The sequence below is a fragment of the Scheffersomyces spartinae genome (assembly GCF_019049425.1).
Source record: "Scheffersomyces spartinae strain ARV_011 chromosome Unknown scaffold_5, whole genome shotgun sequence".
Classification (NCBI taxonomy): Eukaryota; Fungi; Ascomycota; class Pichiomycetes; order Serinales; family Debaryomycetaceae; genus Lizanozyma; species Lizanozyma spartinae.
In genome coordinates, this window is record NW_025065052.1 from 308748 (window position 1) to 324178 (window position 15431).

General features: G+C 38.7%; 8 protein-coding genes across 8 annotated transcripts; 5 read left to right on the forward strand and 3 right to left on the reverse strand.

Annotated features, from left to right (window-relative positions):
• Positions 1 to 42: 42 nt before the first annotated feature.
• On the forward strand, positions 43 to 777 carry NRK1 (ribosylnicotinamide kinase; the record flags this gene model as incomplete). Its single annotated transcript, XM_043194761.1, has 1 exon — positions 43 to 777. The coding sequence occupies one exon, from the start codon at positions 43 to 45 to the stop codon at positions 775 to 777; it is 735 nt and encodes a 244-aa protein (XP_043050512.1).
• An 8-nt stretch (positions 778 to 785) lies between these two features.
• Positions 786 to 3932, reverse strand: KRE33 (ribosome biosynthesis protein; the record flags this gene model as incomplete). The annotated part of the gene is made up of 1 exon (XM_043194762.1): positions 786 to 3932. One exon carries the CDS (start codon positions 3930 to 3932, stop codon positions 786 to 788), a length of 3147 nt encoding a protein of 1048 aa, XP_043050513.1.
• Positions 3933 to 4304: 372 nt separating this feature from the next.
• KQ657_004078 (uncharacterized protein) lies at positions 4305 to 5795 on the forward strand (the record flags this gene model as incomplete). Its single annotated transcript, XM_043194763.1, has 1 exon — positions 4305 to 5795. One exon carries the CDS (start codon positions 4305 to 4307, stop codon positions 5793 to 5795), a length of 1491 nt encoding a protein of 496 aa, XP_043050514.1.
• Positions 5796 to 5925: 130 nt separating this feature from the next.
• Positions 5926 to 6198, forward strand: SNP3 (Sm-like protein; the record flags this gene model as incomplete). The annotated part of the gene is made up of 1 exon (XM_043194764.1): positions 5926 to 6198. The coding sequence occupies one exon, from the start codon at positions 5926 to 5928 to the stop codon at positions 6196 to 6198; it is 273 nt and encodes a 90-aa protein (XP_043050515.1).
• Positions 6199 to 6961: 763 nt separating this feature from the next.
• Positions 6962 to 8668, reverse strand: RFT1 (glycolipid translocation protein; the record flags this gene model as incomplete). The annotated part of the gene is made up of 1 exon (XM_043194765.1): positions 6962 to 8668. The coding sequence occupies one exon, from the start codon at positions 8666 to 8668 to the stop codon at positions 6962 to 6964; it is 1707 nt and encodes a 568-aa protein (XP_043050516.1).
• A 646-nt stretch (positions 8669 to 9314) lies between these two features.
• HAP31 (Hap31p) lies at positions 9315 to 10421 on the forward strand (the record flags this gene model as incomplete). The annotated part of the gene is made up of 1 exon (XM_043194766.1): positions 9315 to 10421. One exon carries the CDS (start codon positions 9315 to 9317, stop codon positions 10419 to 10421), a length of 1107 nt encoding a protein of 368 aa, XP_043050517.1.
• A 1963-nt stretch (positions 10422 to 12384) lies between these two features.
• On the forward strand, positions 12385 to 14469 carry KQ657_004082 (tRNA (cytosine-5-)-methyltransferase; the record flags this gene model as incomplete). Its single annotated transcript, XM_043194767.1, has 1 exon — positions 12385 to 14469. The coding sequence occupies one exon, from the start codon at positions 12385 to 12387 to the stop codon at positions 14467 to 14469; it is 2085 nt and encodes a 694-aa protein (XP_043050518.1).
• Positions 14470 to 14603: 134 nt separating this feature from the next.
• On the reverse strand, positions 14604 to 15206 carry KQ657_004083 (uncharacterized protein; the record flags this gene model as incomplete). Its single annotated transcript, XM_043194768.1, has 1 exon — positions 14604 to 15206. The coding sequence occupies one exon, from the start codon at positions 15204 to 15206 to the stop codon at positions 14604 to 14606; it is 603 nt and encodes a 200-aa protein (XP_043050519.1).
• Between the last annotated feature and the right edge of the window lie 225 nt (positions 15207 to 15431).

Consider the following 15431-nt stretch of genomic DNA (forward strand, 5'->3'; position numbering starts at 1 on the left):
TTTAGATCACATTACTAAACACAACTTCAGCGGCTAATTCCCATGACGACTTCACTACTGAAGGTACTATTGATTGCATTCGGGGGACCATCATCAAGTGGCAAAACCACTGCGGCCAAAGCACTTCAAACAATTCTACCGAAATCATTATTGGTTCATTTAGATGATTTCTATCTACCCAGCGACTTGATACCCTATGACGAAGAAGTCAAGGAACAGAATTGGGATGTACCTGAAGCCATAGACTTTAATAAGTTTAAGACATATATAGACGGTTTAAGAACAGGTAAAGGCTTAAATATACAGATAGACTCTTTAGAAGGCGACACGCCACTCAAATTAGATTTAAAGGGTCAATTAAAGTTCAAGACGTTATTGAATCAATATCCAACTCTTTTCAATCATGATGAGGAGACGATCTTTGTGCTTGTGGATGGGTTTATGTTGTACCATGATCCTAAGATAACGGAACTTTTCGACATTCGGTTTTTCTTCCATGCTCCATATGAAACATTAAAGTATAGACGAGAACATCGTCATGGGTATAACACTGATGTTGGGGTGTGGGTTGATCCTCCAGGGTATTTTGATAGATTAGTGTGGCCTGGTTATGTCAAGACGCATAAATATCTCTTTATCAATGAAGATGTGGATCAAGAACTTACTGACTATGCTAAAGAAACTTTACAACTACAAGAATTTAAAAATGATGATAGTTTATCTTTAGAAGATATGGTTCAGTGGTCGTTGCAAACTATAATAACAAAATTAAGCTAATCTCCTAATTATTTCTTTGACTTTTTGGATTTCTTGGAAACACTCTTCATTTCTTGTTCGAATATAGTGGTTGCTGAATCTCCTTGCTTCCTCTTTTGTCCCTTGTTCTTGATACTAACAACTCCTTTAGACTTTGCTGCTTTGGCTACAGACTTTTCTGCCTGTTCCCAATCTTCGTTATCGGCTATGGCATATTTATCCAAGTCAAGAGCGTTGATCAACTCTCTTTGCTTAACCTTCATTTCGCTCAATGCTTCGTTACCTGCCTGTTCCAAATCTTGTTCTAATTCTCCAGCAACATGTTCATAATCAACATGTTCGTATTCACCATTCATTTCCTTAAGATTATCATCCTGAATGGCTGGTAGTGAATCCTCAATGGACTTACTCAACACTTGATTGAAGTAATTGGAGAACTTTATAACAATTTTATGGAACATGGCCATGGCTTGGTTTGATTGTAAATTAAGTTCCTTTGCAATTTGATCCATGTCCTTATGTTGCAAACCTATGGCCAATAAAATGGCTGATTGCACTGAAGATAAAGTAACTTCTTCCCGGGTAGCCTTAGTGAAGTATAACGTTGCAATTAACGGAATCATATCCAATATAACGTGGTAATCCAATAAGTTTTTGGCATATTTGTCCAACCTCTTCAAGTCAAAGGGTGTTAAGATTTCATCTAAGCCAGCTTTAGTCAATTGTTTAGTCTTGAAATTGCTATTATTGGCACCTTCACCAGATTCAGCAGCTCCGATGATATTCAAAGCTTGCACAGCAGGGAACTTCCGGAATTCATATGACATCAATGATAAGAACCTTTTGTGGAAATCTTTGGAGAACTCTTGCAACCAAGTGCCAACAGCATTAGGTAAGACGTTCAACATAACTGCGGTATGCTCACCAGTTAAATCATTAGGGGTTTGTCTTAAGTAAACAGGAACATAACCAGCTCTCTTCCAGAATTTAAGCAATTGAGGTGTTAACCCATAGGAGACACCCAAGTAATGCAAAAAGTATGGAGCCTTCTCGTTCAACTTTAATAACAATGGAGGTAAACTCTTTGCATCTCTCAACTTGACTTCGTCCTTCAAAGATGCCCTACTTAATTCCTTATCTGAGACTCTAGCAAGTGTATGGTCCTCCACCGAAGTAGACTCACTAATATCGGTGAACTTACCCTCGTAATAATCTTGCAAAAGTTCCAACGCTCTGGACCCGTACCCCATACCCGAGTATTCAGGGTTTGTGGCGATTCTCACGACTCTGGCACCAGATAAGGAAGCAAAGTCTTCATCTTGGAATTGTTGAGACACTAGCCATGGAATCAAATCACCACCAGCTCTTTGACCTCTACTGAGCGAGTTCCGTACGCTTTCCTTGGAGATTTCACCTTCCAATGCAACTTGAACAACACATAAGGGGTCCGGAATTCTATTATCACCAGGCTCAATGGGTGGTAATAACACAAATAACTGATGAGCTGGAGCATCACTCATAAGTTGTAAATCGTTCGGAGAATTCTTGTAATGAGAAGCAACATATAAGGCCATCATCTTTTGCAAGAATGCTTCAGAAACTGGATGATACGAGAATAAAGTATCTCTGTTAACGTAGAATAAATTACACTGGGAAGGATGTGGGGTACCCTTGGTAGCAAACTTAGCGTTCTTAGTTAATTTAGCATCCAAGCACAATAATTTGTTCAACCACTTTTCAACTGGATCACCAGGAGCATATCTAATTGGCTCGTCCAAAACAACTTCCCTAAGAGTTCTTCCTCCCATATGATCTCCATTATCATTTGAAGAGTCTCTGGAAACAACTTTAGTGTTGGAGTTAATACTATTATCTCTGGATTGATCTCTCAATTGTTGAATAAGCTTCAAAGACAATGATCTACCAGTACCTTCATACCCATTAATGGTGGAGGCCATGAACACCAAATATGGGCCCATCAACTTCTTGACCACGGGCAAGGGGATGGCAGCAGCTTCATCAATGATAACTAATTCTGCTTGACCCAAAACATGGTGATCATTGGGAGAAATATATTGAATTGTTTGACGATGGTCTCTTCTAACATCAACTCTAACAATGGCCTTGTTGAAATCAGGGTTTGTGGATTGAATAATATCGTAATCCAGATTATTTGAATACCCAAGAGCATCGAACCCTTTGAAGATGAACTCAAACAAGGTCTTCAAGTTTTCTGGAGATGGTGATGTAACAAAGATGTTGGAATATCCCAGAGAAATGGCGGCAGCAATAGCAATACCCAAAGCTGCGGATTTACCTCTACCTCTACCAGCCGTCAAAGTAACCGTACTCTTTAAGGATTTTTCGGAGATAACATCAATAAATGTTAATATAGCTTGTGCTTGATTTATGGTCTTTGCAAGGGCAACCAAATCACCAGCAGGTTGAACGTCAACAAGACTTTCCTTCAATTCTCTCAATTCTATTTCCTTAGGAGTCAAATCTTCATCTCTATTTCTAGGTAATGCCTTAACATGTTTACCACCGGAAATAGGTAATACATTCAACTCATCATCTACAACCAAACAGGTTTCACAAGATCCCAAGGACAACAAGAATCTTTCATTGAATCTGGCCACTACATCAGTATGAGCCTCTGTTCTGTATCGAGAATGGATATCCATAGTCATGGTGTATAATTGTTTCAAGGAAGTCATAGATTTCAAGAGTAAAACCACAATCCCCCCACCTTGAACAGTTTCAATAGTTCTAGCCAATAAGTTAGGAGTAATGGCTTCAAAGTCTTGTAATATACACATCCCATATGTTCTACCCAAGACTCTCTCTGTATGTTTATAGTAAACGTAATCAATCTTTTGAGATATAAATGCTTCAAAGGGATCTTGATCATTGGCTTCTCTGATTCCTCTTTTAACGTCCTTTTTGATTTTCATTTCTCTATTCTTTCTGTGAGATGTGAACCCCAACAAGTCCTTCTTATAAGCCCACAAAATAGACTTATTCATTTTTAAATCGGCCTTCATCATCAACAAGTGTAAGTTGGGTAATTGATATTTGGCCTTGTCTCCAACAATGAAAAAGAAACTACGTTGTTTCTCCTGTACACCGTTGGAGATAAGTGCTGGGATCCTGGAATCTACTTGTTTCTTTACCATCTTGAATCCGCTGGCGTGACGCTGACAAGAGGAGATTGCTGATGGTTAATAGTGAGACATAGTGGATTCTTTGGTGAATTTATTTTCAGATGAGCATCACGATGAGTCGTGTACAGATCAAAAGATTATTGACTGTAGAGATTTTCGCAGCCAGTTTAAGGCCATTGGCGGCGGCTGCAACTACTTGATGGTACTTGACTGTGACTTACAAGTATCTTTAGAAGTATACGGACATCAATGAATGGGAAAATAAGTTTACTGGAAGTTAGTGGCAAAAAAAATAACGTTGAGAATAATTCTGAGAATGATCTTCACTCCGGTGTAAATCATCCTTATTGCCATTATCCATGCCAACAGTCGTCTACTAGTAGGATGGCTCCTAGGTCTCAAGCGCAATTTAAGATCGGACCTCCATTTGGCCAGACCTTATTATTTCAAAGAGCATACCAGTGCTCCACTAACCAAGAGATTGTACCAACTATAAGTGCACGCATTGACCGAGGTTTCAATACTATTAATAACCAATGGGTGGGCTACAAGAGGAACTATTTTACATTGACTGCTTCATTCCAATTGAGCAAACTTCCTCACAATATAATTGAAACAGAGCAGTTCTACGTGATGGATAGTACCACTAAGAAAAGATCATTGGTGAAGTACTTTTGGATTAACATTGGTGCACGATGTCTTACGGATAATCACCCTGTTTATCTCATTCAACATTCTGCAAAAAGAGATAAAACATCAAAATTGTATCCTCAATCTTATTTGGTTGTTCCTGGAATGCTTCCACAACACGAAGTTATAAAGCTGGTAGCTAACTTGAGAAACTCATTGAAGATCAATGAGTTCAAACATACTTTTCACTACGTCCCAACACACACACAAATTAATGATTCTAGCCAGTCCACTTTAAGCACGTACCCTAAGAACCAGGATATCTTTGTTTGTGCCAAATATGAGAGGGTGCAGTTCTCTACTGCTCCCACTAGTCAGAACCAGCGGAACTCTATGAGCAATCGGATGTTTGCCTTGAATGTCTTGTTATTCGCAGCCATTGAAGGTGGTGATAGCGTATTGATAGCGAAATCGGAAACAGGACCACTAGTTATTCGAGGACGTTCACCTTCGACATACAAAGATCGCAAGAGGGGTGATTTTAAACCCTTATGCTTAGAGGCAGCCAGAGTAGAGCTAAATACAGAGAATGAAGAAATCAGAAAGGAACACAAACTAACTTTAGGTATCAACAGAAAGCCATTACCACTAGGAAATGAATTCAAGCCAACTGGACTTATAGTAGAAGAAAAATGTATTAACAGGTTAAACAAAGGGAAAGGAGGTTTCAGTAATAAGAGTGATGCACTGCTTCAGAATTCAGTATCCAAATTTGGAAGTCCAAACTCTAAACCGAAGAAGATCTCAACTTCTAAAGACCTACTACCAGTTGAACTCAAGGGCCATTCCAAACTATATTCGTCTCCGTCTATAACGCAATCCGTTCTTGGTAGAAGCCGAAAGTCCAAGAAATCCAGACCACTGTGGTTCTATCCTTCTAGTGACTATGATAACGATATTCTTGAAAGTGATTGGCTTCTGGAAGCCACATGTCCCACGTCGGAGTTAGACGACTTTATTCATCCTTCCTGTTATGGTAATTCAAATAATGCAGATGAGTACCCAGTGTATGCGAGTAATTACTTACTGCACAACTTAATGGAGGCAAACAAAAATAATAGTAGTAGCATTGCAGTTTTCTGGGACGACAATATTATGAGTTCACTAGTTTCCCGAGACGATAACTTGTTATCAGAGTACTTGGTATTATCAAGAGGTAGCAGTAATAGTGAATATGGTAAATAGTCCAATTAGACCCTAACACCATTTAGTCGTGCGCATGTACCAAATTAATATATTTTCATCATCATCAACTTAATTGACATCAAACTCCAAGATCACCACCAAACATCATAAGAATCATAGAGTCACAAAGATGTTGTTCTTCAGTTTCTTCAAGACACTTGTCGACCAAGAAGTGACGGTTGAGTTGAAGAACGATATTGAGATCAAAGGAGTTTTGAAGTCTGTGGATCAGTTTTTGAACTTAAAGTTGGACAACATATCTTGTGTAAATGAAGACAAGTATCCCCATTTGAAGTCTATTAAGAACTTGTTTATAAGAGGATCCACAGTTCGTTATGTTCACATGAACCCCAACTCTGTGGACTGTACGTTGTTACAAGACGCATCCAGAAGAGGTATGTAATCAGTTGGTTGAGGAACGAAGTGAGAGAGGAAGATACTAACACTATTCTTATAGAGGCCATGGTGGGAACCAAATGAGTGTGTGGTAATGAATTATATATATATATATTGTACTATAGTTGTCATAAATGAAAGTATATTTTTCATATGTCTGTAGTGACGACTCCAAGTTTGGTTGGACACTTTGCTCTTGAGTGACCCAGTTGTTTGCAGTATGAACATATTCGTTTACTGCTTGTGGATTTCTTTGACTGTGAATGTGGATGTGAATAAACATGTCGTTGTCGTTGCTCTGGTTGTTGTTGCTCTGGTTTTTGTTGCTCTGGTTGTCGTTCTACATGCCGCTCCTTCTGTTCCGGCCCTGAAAGTAGTCTGACTTTCTGTAGAGGTACAAGTATAAAGTCATCCTCGTTCCACATTCTGTGCAGACAATTGGAACACACATTTGCCTTCAAAACTGTCTGTAGAAGCTCTTCCCCTGTTATAGTCTGTCTACTATCGTCATAGTCTTTTATATCCAATCCTTTTCGAACCACGGAAATGTACTCATTTAACTGCCTGATTTTGGAGTCGTACCCCTCTTTAAGCAGTTCAAGTTCGTTATTCTTCTGGACGATGACTTTGGCCAACTCATCCACGGTCTTCAGAAGTTCGAGAATGTTCATTGTCGTGCTAGCTGACTCCGAGTACAGCCCGCTCTGTTCTGTGCTCGGGTATGGGGTGCAATTTTGAGAAGTGATGAGCGAACTCTTATATACAGTCCGCTAAACCCTCTTCCCTATTCTAGCTCGGTAAAGAGCTAGAAGTAGATTTCTTTCTGCTATTAAACACAGTAGAAGGGCAAATAAACATACCACAACATTGGACGCCAATTGACGGAAAGTTGAAGTTGTTGGGCCCCCTATTATTAACTTATATTCAATAGCAAATGCGATTGCTGTTATTAGGAATGTGTTTTTAAATCTTGCAATTGCCAGTAATAACGTAATACTGTATCCATAACCTCTGAAGAACTTTATTATAAAGTTGGAGCAATAAGCAATTCTTAAAAGCATGTTGAAACAATTGGATAGGATAAACCCACTAATTCCAAGGTCCATTCGTCCGATTAAGACGTACATGGTCACAAATACCGCTAATGTTTGACCAGTTAAGAATTTGGAGAAGTTTACAAGCTCAGATTTGGATGCCACACAGCTGAAAAATGCTTCTAAAACTCCATTGAATGCCATAAATGGGATATAGATAATGTATTGTTGGAAAACCTCAAACAAATTCGTATTACTCCAGCCTCCTTTCCTTCCAAGAAGAAAGCCCAATATATAGGGCCCATTAGGAACCCCAGCAAGAAGAATTATTGATGATAAATTGGCATAAAATATACCAATGTAGGTTAAAGTTCTTGAAGCTTCGTCTAGGTTTGATTTCAGTTTAACTGCCAATAACCGGGTAAAAAAAAGTCTAACGTATTCTTCTACTGGTTGGAATAATAATCTAGCAATAATTGATCCATAATTGGATACAACTGAATAGACACCTTGTTCTTCGACAGTACACAAGTAATTAATCAATAATTTGTCACCTTCAGTTAATATTTGTTTTAGAAACATCTGAGCCACTAAACTCTTCCATATAGCTAGCACACTAGGATTTAACCAATAAACTGAATTTCCCCCCTTCGACGAAATGGGTTGAATCATTCTGGTGTTATTGGGATATGATTTTTGAAAATCAAGATTGTATAATAAAAACAATGTAAAGGAATAAGCAAATTGTCCACTTGCAAATGCTAAAACAGTGTAACCTTCAAATTGTAATTGGGTTTGATATAAGTTCGTCCATCTAGACACACCAAAGATAATAAAGAAAGTTACCAAACATCTAAACAACACAGCCATGCCTTCGACTTTGGATCTCTTTGCCAAATTCAACTGATATTGGTTAACCAAATAAACCGGTTCGACTATCAATTCAAGCATTATTGAAATCCAAATCATTGCCATAGAAAATTCATGGTTTGGCAAAGTACGAACAGAGTTCAGGAATGTAGCACTTTTCAGTTGATACCAAACCACCACCAAAGAAAATGGCACTCCAATAGCCAATGGAACATAACCAAAGTTAATGATACTTTGTAAAAGACCAGTTTCTGTCAGATCAGAGTAGCCAGTAATAGCGGCGGTAGTTGCTTCTTCGACATCGTTCTTTTTGTCAGAAAGTTTCACCCGTTGAATCGCTAGTCTGACAGCTTCTCGACTAAAGAAAAGTATCACATTGACTATAAACTCCAAATACGCAGAAACACCAAACACTTTAGGAGATATAAATCGGATCAACAATTGGTTCAATACAAAGGTAAGCAACTTCGATACCACTTGAACCATCATGAGCCATGAAACCCCAGCGGAAGATTTTGCAGCCAAGCTGAGACCAGATGTAGATTTCCGAGCTCCATCTTTGATACCAACCATCTCAATCTTGGTAGAAGTAACCTTACAGATATTAGCATGAAAGAGTTGTAAGCTTGATTTCGGTATTGTATAAATCTTTTAGCCACGTGATCAACATCACGTGAATAAACTACGACTTCCCAGTGTATGGCTAGTATCACACGATTTACAACTAATGTACTGAATAACACAATATATCATTTCCTCGGATCATCATTACTGACAGAAACCAAGCTATAGTAGTTGATATCTTAAGTTTTATTTCCCACGGGATAACTCCCGTTTGATTTGGCCGACATCGGCATGCTCCAGACTTAACTTTTGCCGGATGTCGTGCGATACTCATAACTAGCCGCACAAAATTTTCAAAACGAAAGGTAAACCAAACTCCATTCAATCTACTACTACATTTTACGGCTTTAATATTGCTTGTTAGAAAGCTCATCAGAAGTTCAAGCGTTATCTGAAGACAAATCTCACGGAGATAAAAGGAGGGCTGAATAAATCTTACATCCTGAATTTTTTACGGGAACGAAAAAGAAATACTTACTTTCTTAAGTCCGATCAAAGACCGTTGAGAAACAAAAACATATAAGGAAACTATAACTACTACGGCTACTACTACTCTTTAACTTATTCACTCATTAAAAACAATATTTAGTTACAAATGGATCACAATAGTGGAGCTGGTCCCGGAGCGTATGAATGTGAACTCCGAGAACAAGACAGGTGGTTACCCATTGCCAATGTTGCACGATTGATGAAGGGAACACTACCTGGTTCAGCTAAGGTATCAAAAGATGCCAAAGAATGTATGCAAGAATGTGTTTCGGAGTTCATATCTTTCATAACAAGTGAAGCCAGTGAGAGGTGTTTCAGAGAGAAGAGAAAGACCATTAATGGCGAAGATATCTTATATTCTATGCATGATTTAGGGTTTGAAAACTATGCTGAAGTGCTAAAGATCTATTTGGCCAAATACAGAGAACAACAAGCTTTGAAACAAGAACGAGGAGAAACAAGAACTTCTAGAAGACAACGTGCTGTTGCAGCAGCTACTGCTAATGCTGTTGAAATAGAAAATGGATTGCATAATGGGACTGAACCTGGGATTACTACTGGACCTGGAACTGGAACTGGGACAACTATTGATTCACAAATTGAAGAATCACCTCTTGAAGGTCATTCAGAGTCGTCTTCAAACGATCATTTATCTGCTCCTCCGCCGGAAGAAGTATATGGAAAAGAAGAAGTGGGTCTACATAAAGATGAGGAGGTTGGAATGACCTCTGAGTCCAAAATAACGAAGGATTCTGATCATGAACTGATGGAGGAATCTCATTATATCGACCAACAACAACGACATAGTTCTGGTCCAGAGTATTACGAAGCCAACCATTATATCCATAGAAGTGAAGCCAAAGAAGCAGACGATGAAGAAGAGAATCATATGGACGATCATATTGGGAAGCAACAGGAACAAGATCAAGATCATGAACAAAATGACGATGAAGATCATGATGAAGATCAAGGTCATGAACAAGAGGATGACGATGAGGTGGATGAAAAAGCTGACAATAACCAAGATTATAACGAACCAGGAACAATCCAAGAAAACAATAATGATGGTGGCAATGAAGACTCATATGAATATACTGATTTCATGGGAGCAGGGCATCATAACATAGATGAATTCACAAAACTAACAAATGAGGAAGCAGATATGGATGTCTTATCTGCTGAAATCACCAATGGAAATGGAGGAGATTGGTAGAACGGGATATTATTGTTGTTAAATCAAATGTATTATAATTCTTTACGACATATTGGACAAGATTTGGAATATTTCACCCAACGTTTCAAGCAATTATAATGAAATATATGTGGGCAATGATCCAATTGTCTCAGTTGCAGTATTTTTAAATCATCAAAACATATGGTACAAGTTTCACCGTTCACAATGGAACTGGAACCATCGACTATCTTTAACTTTTTCAATTGGAGTTGAGTCTTTTGGAAATTCAACAAGCATCTTGCTTTCAACACCAACACTTTAAGACTTAAATATGACGATGGAAGAATGTGAAGCGGGAAAGTATAGAAATATAAGAAGATAATAGCGAAAAGACAGAGCATACAGAATCTTGCCAAGTTTACCAGAAACTCCACAATGTATCCTAATTTCAACTTTTTCTCTGTCCATTTAACATCGTCCTGTTTTCTTGCGAAAAGATATTCATAGTAATTCACTCCAAATTCATAGCATGTCAAAAGAATACAAGGAAAGATATGGAGGATTTCGAAGCCAAACATAGTGACCAAAATATTACTTTTTATAGGGATCACTTGAAGCTTCCGTCCGTAGGTGATTTCGGAAAAGAACTTAAATATCAAACTAATATCAATGCCCGTAAGCAATACAAGACCTAACCCGAATCGAATATGGTCCTTGTGGTGAGTACTTCGAAACACCGTTTGAACCCTTTGCATGGCCAAATAATGGAAGCACTTGATCAACAAGACGCACAAGAATAGTCCAGCAAACTTGTACATCATATTATCTATCGTCTCCGTGATGTTAGCCATGTCTGGTAACATTATGTAAAATATCATCGAACTGAGACAAAACTCCCACACGGTATACGTTATCTTCTCTCGTAGTACCTTGACTTCTCCATTAGATAGCTTGCCAAAGATTGCTCTTTTAACGCAGTTGGTCACTACCAATAGACATAGTAGTCCAAGGTTAGCAGTTTGAAACTTGGTTAGTTTAACTTCAGTTGTTGAAAAAATGGAGTGTACCACCAGTCGAGCTACTTGTAAAACCACACGCGATGAATGCTGTATGTTTTCTCTTTTGGAATCAAGCTTGTTGTACATGGTCACCCCCACGCATGCGCCTACAGCGCTATATCGGATTCTTCGCCTTGTAGTGGAATCCATATGTAATGGTGGCGATGCGATGATGAGTGGGTGATTTATTTGTGGCAAGGAAAGTTGTTGTATCGGGGTGAAAAATGCGTTCTTATATTTACGTCCACGGGGTATAAGTCTGCACGGAACTATGTCGAAGGCAAATAGAACTATTGACTAAAAATACCACAGTTATGTTAAATGCTAAAGGATGTGTTAAATAAGATAAGATCTTATTATATAGTTGTTCCCCTCTTGTGACATCTGTCAGTTTCAGTCGCAAGTCATGTGATCAAAGCCTGTTATAGCAAACAAAGATCGGTGTGTAATACTTGGCGTAGCAATTAATGTTAATCAAAGAGTTGGCTCTAACAGTCTAAACTCCTTTGTTAGAGATCAATTATTAGAACTGTGTGTAAAAGATTACAATACTGTTTTGTTTTAGTCTATTATTTAAGTAGATCTAGCTACTCCAGGTTAAGATATGCATAGTCGTGCAGTTGGAATTCTTCATGATTACTTAGCCAAGTTATGCTAGTTCATATATAGCAAATCATTTCCTAGGCTAACCACCCTATACCTCCCTACGTCCTCCAATTGTACGATTTGAATAATATGGTTTATGTCGTTATGAGAATGAGACGAGTGATCTAAATGTTCGACTTAATGAGATTACTATGCCTCAATGAGTTGATATTGCGCCAGAGTTTCTAAAACTGCGACACTTGTTGCAGGAAAAAATTTTGTATAACGGATGCGATGACTTAGATACCTACTCTATGTTCTTCATCCCCAAACATTGGACTAAAGCCATACCACAAGCAATGGGTAAGAGAAACTTTAGAAAGAACAAAGGTGGTTCCAAGAAGAGTTTTGGTCCACGGTCTGAGGCCAGACAAAATTCATGGACTGATATGGCCAGAGAGAACGCCAAATGGGAAACCTACTATAAGGCCCTACAAATTGTTCCAGAAGAAGAATGGGATACATTCAAAACCCATTGTCAAGAGAACCTACCATTAACTTTCCGTATAACTGGTTCCAGAAAGCATGCTGATGAAATCAAGGAAAAATTTCTTAAAGATCATGTTGCCAAATTAGAAGGTGTTATCTTTGAGGACCAAGAATTGACCCCCAAAAATATTGGCTACTATCCAAATCAATTGGGATGGCAAATCAATGTCGGCAAGTCGGTTATTCGTAAGAATGCTCAATTTGCTGCCACCCAAAGATTTTTGGTTATGGAAACTGATGTGGGTAACATTTCAAGACAGGAAGCTGTGTCGATGATTCCTCCGTTATTAATGGACGTTCAACCACATCACGCTGTATTGGATATGTGCGCCGCTCCTGGTTCGAAGACTGCTCAGTTGGTCGAAGCATTGCATTCGAACGACGAAGAAGCTTTACCCACTGGGTTTGTTATGGCTAATGATTCCGATTACAAGAGATCTCATATGTTGGTCCATCAAGTGAAGAGAATGAACTCTGCCAATTTCGTTGTGGTCAACCACGACGCTCAATTGTTTCCTCGTATCAAGTTGAACAATGCTTCTGAGTTTTTAAAGTTCGACAGAATCTTGTGCGACGTGCCATGTTCTGGTGATGGCACCATGAGAAAGAATATTAACGTTTGGAAGGATTTCACCGTTGGTAATGCTTTAGGATTACACCCATTACAAATCAATATTTTGACTAGAGGTTTACAATTGTTGAAGAAAGGCGGAAGATTAGTTTATTCCACTTGTTCCTTATCTCCAGTTGAGAACGAAGCCGTTGTGGCTGCTGCCTTAAGAAAATGGGGCGATCAAATTAGATTGGTCGACTGCGAAAATGAATTGCCTGGTTTGGTAAGACGTAAGGGTCTTTCAAACTGGAAGGTTTTTGGAAAGGATATGGAGGAAAGAGAAAGAGGCTGTGAAGACATTGTGGAAACTGCTTTCCCTCCAACAGAAGAAGAAGCTTCCAAATTCAATTTGGACCGTTGTATTAGAGTTTATCCTCATTTACAAAATACTGGTGGGTTCTTTATCACTGTATTCGAAAAGATTGATACTGAGGCTGAAACTGCTGGTAAGAGACAAGCTCAAGAAGAGTCGTCAGAACTGTCTTCTAAAAAGACAAAGACTGAAACTGGTGCTTCTAATTCCACTTCAGAACAACAACTGCAACAGCCTAAAAAAGAAAAGTTACCTAGAAATGCCAACGAAGAGCCATTTAACTTCTTAGAACCTGATAATTCTGAATTGGCCAAGTGTTGGCCATTCTATGAGTTCAATGATAAGTTTGACAAGTCTTGTACATTGGTTAGAAATGCCACAGGTGAACCATTAAGAACCATCTACTATGTTGCTCCCATAATAAAAGAGATCTTGCAAATCTTTGATCAAAAGTTAAAGATCATTCATGCTGGTATCAAGTTGTTTGTTTCTCAAAGAAATGATGCTGGTGATTGCCCATGGAGAATCCAGAATGAGTCCTTGGTCACTATTAGAGCTTTCATTGGTGCCAACAGACAAGTTTCCAGTAATTTGAAACTTTTGGAATTCTTATTCCAAGAAGCTTTCCCAAAGGTTGAAACCATTAAGAACATGAGATTGGACCCGGAGTTCTCTGAACAAATCGAACAAAAATCTGAAGGTTGTGTTTTCCTTACCGTTAAAAGGGAAGGTGATTTGGAAGACTTGTTCTTGCCTTTATGGAAGGGTAAGACCAATTTGAACTTGATGGTCAACAAGAAGGACACCCATGAATTATTATACAGAGTGTTTGGCATTGAAACATCTGCTAAGGACGAAGGTAAGGAATCAGCTTACATGAAACGGATCCAAGAGAAGAAGGAACAAAGTGAGACTCCAGAAGTTGAATCTGAAACCAAGGAATCAGAAAATAGTGCTGAATCTGCTTAGAGTTTGTACATTAGTATGTTATAATTATTATTGTTTTTATGGGTCCCTGTAATCAACAAAATTCGATCTAATTTTGTCGACCTAGATTATTTCAAACGATCCCAAGCTTTCCCACGGTAGTCGATACTTTAAACTTACTCCAGGTCAGAAGTGGAGTCGTCATTACTTTCATCACGGCTGTCACTTTCGTTTCCTGAAGAACTTCCTCCTGTACTATCTGACTCAGTCTCGCAGCTCCCATCAGGTTCCTCCAAGCACAAACGACCTGCTTCCTCGTCGACCACGCTATCGACCAATTGGTCAACAAAAAGGCCCAATGCCAACAAAGCTGTTTCGTCGAATGCCCGCAAACCACGTTTATTGGGAGTCCCAGAAACCTTTTTACTGGCATAATAGTGAAGTACTCGTGTCATATCGGGAGACGGAAGTGTAGTACCCACGAACTCGTCTCTATGTTTAACTGGCACCAACATACTTGTTTTTCGTGAATACTCAAGGATCTCATCTGGTGATATTATGGAACCTTTATGAAGAAACATTTCATTGTAGTCCTCTGCATACTTGTCTAGTTCGATATCATATTGTCCGTTAGCATTTTTGGTTATGGAATGGTTTTTCGATTGCTGAAGGTTTTGAAAGTTGAACGCTTTATGTTGGGTGTATTCATCATTACTGGCCTCGTACACTGTCGCATATTTTAACTCTTTGCGACCTGCGTTCAATATGCCTTTTCCCATACTAAAGGTTAACTAGAGGTGGAATGGTTTGCTTTCATATGTTGATAATCCTCGCTATAAAGACTCTGGTTGTAGACTGTCGTTATACACGTCCGTTGCAGACGTTCTGGTATTACGACATAACTGTGGGTTTCGCTCTCGATCTGAAGTAACTTATGTACAGTGATTTTATTTTGAATCCACTGCGATGAGCTTCCTACGTCCTGAAAATTTTAGTTCCAAAAC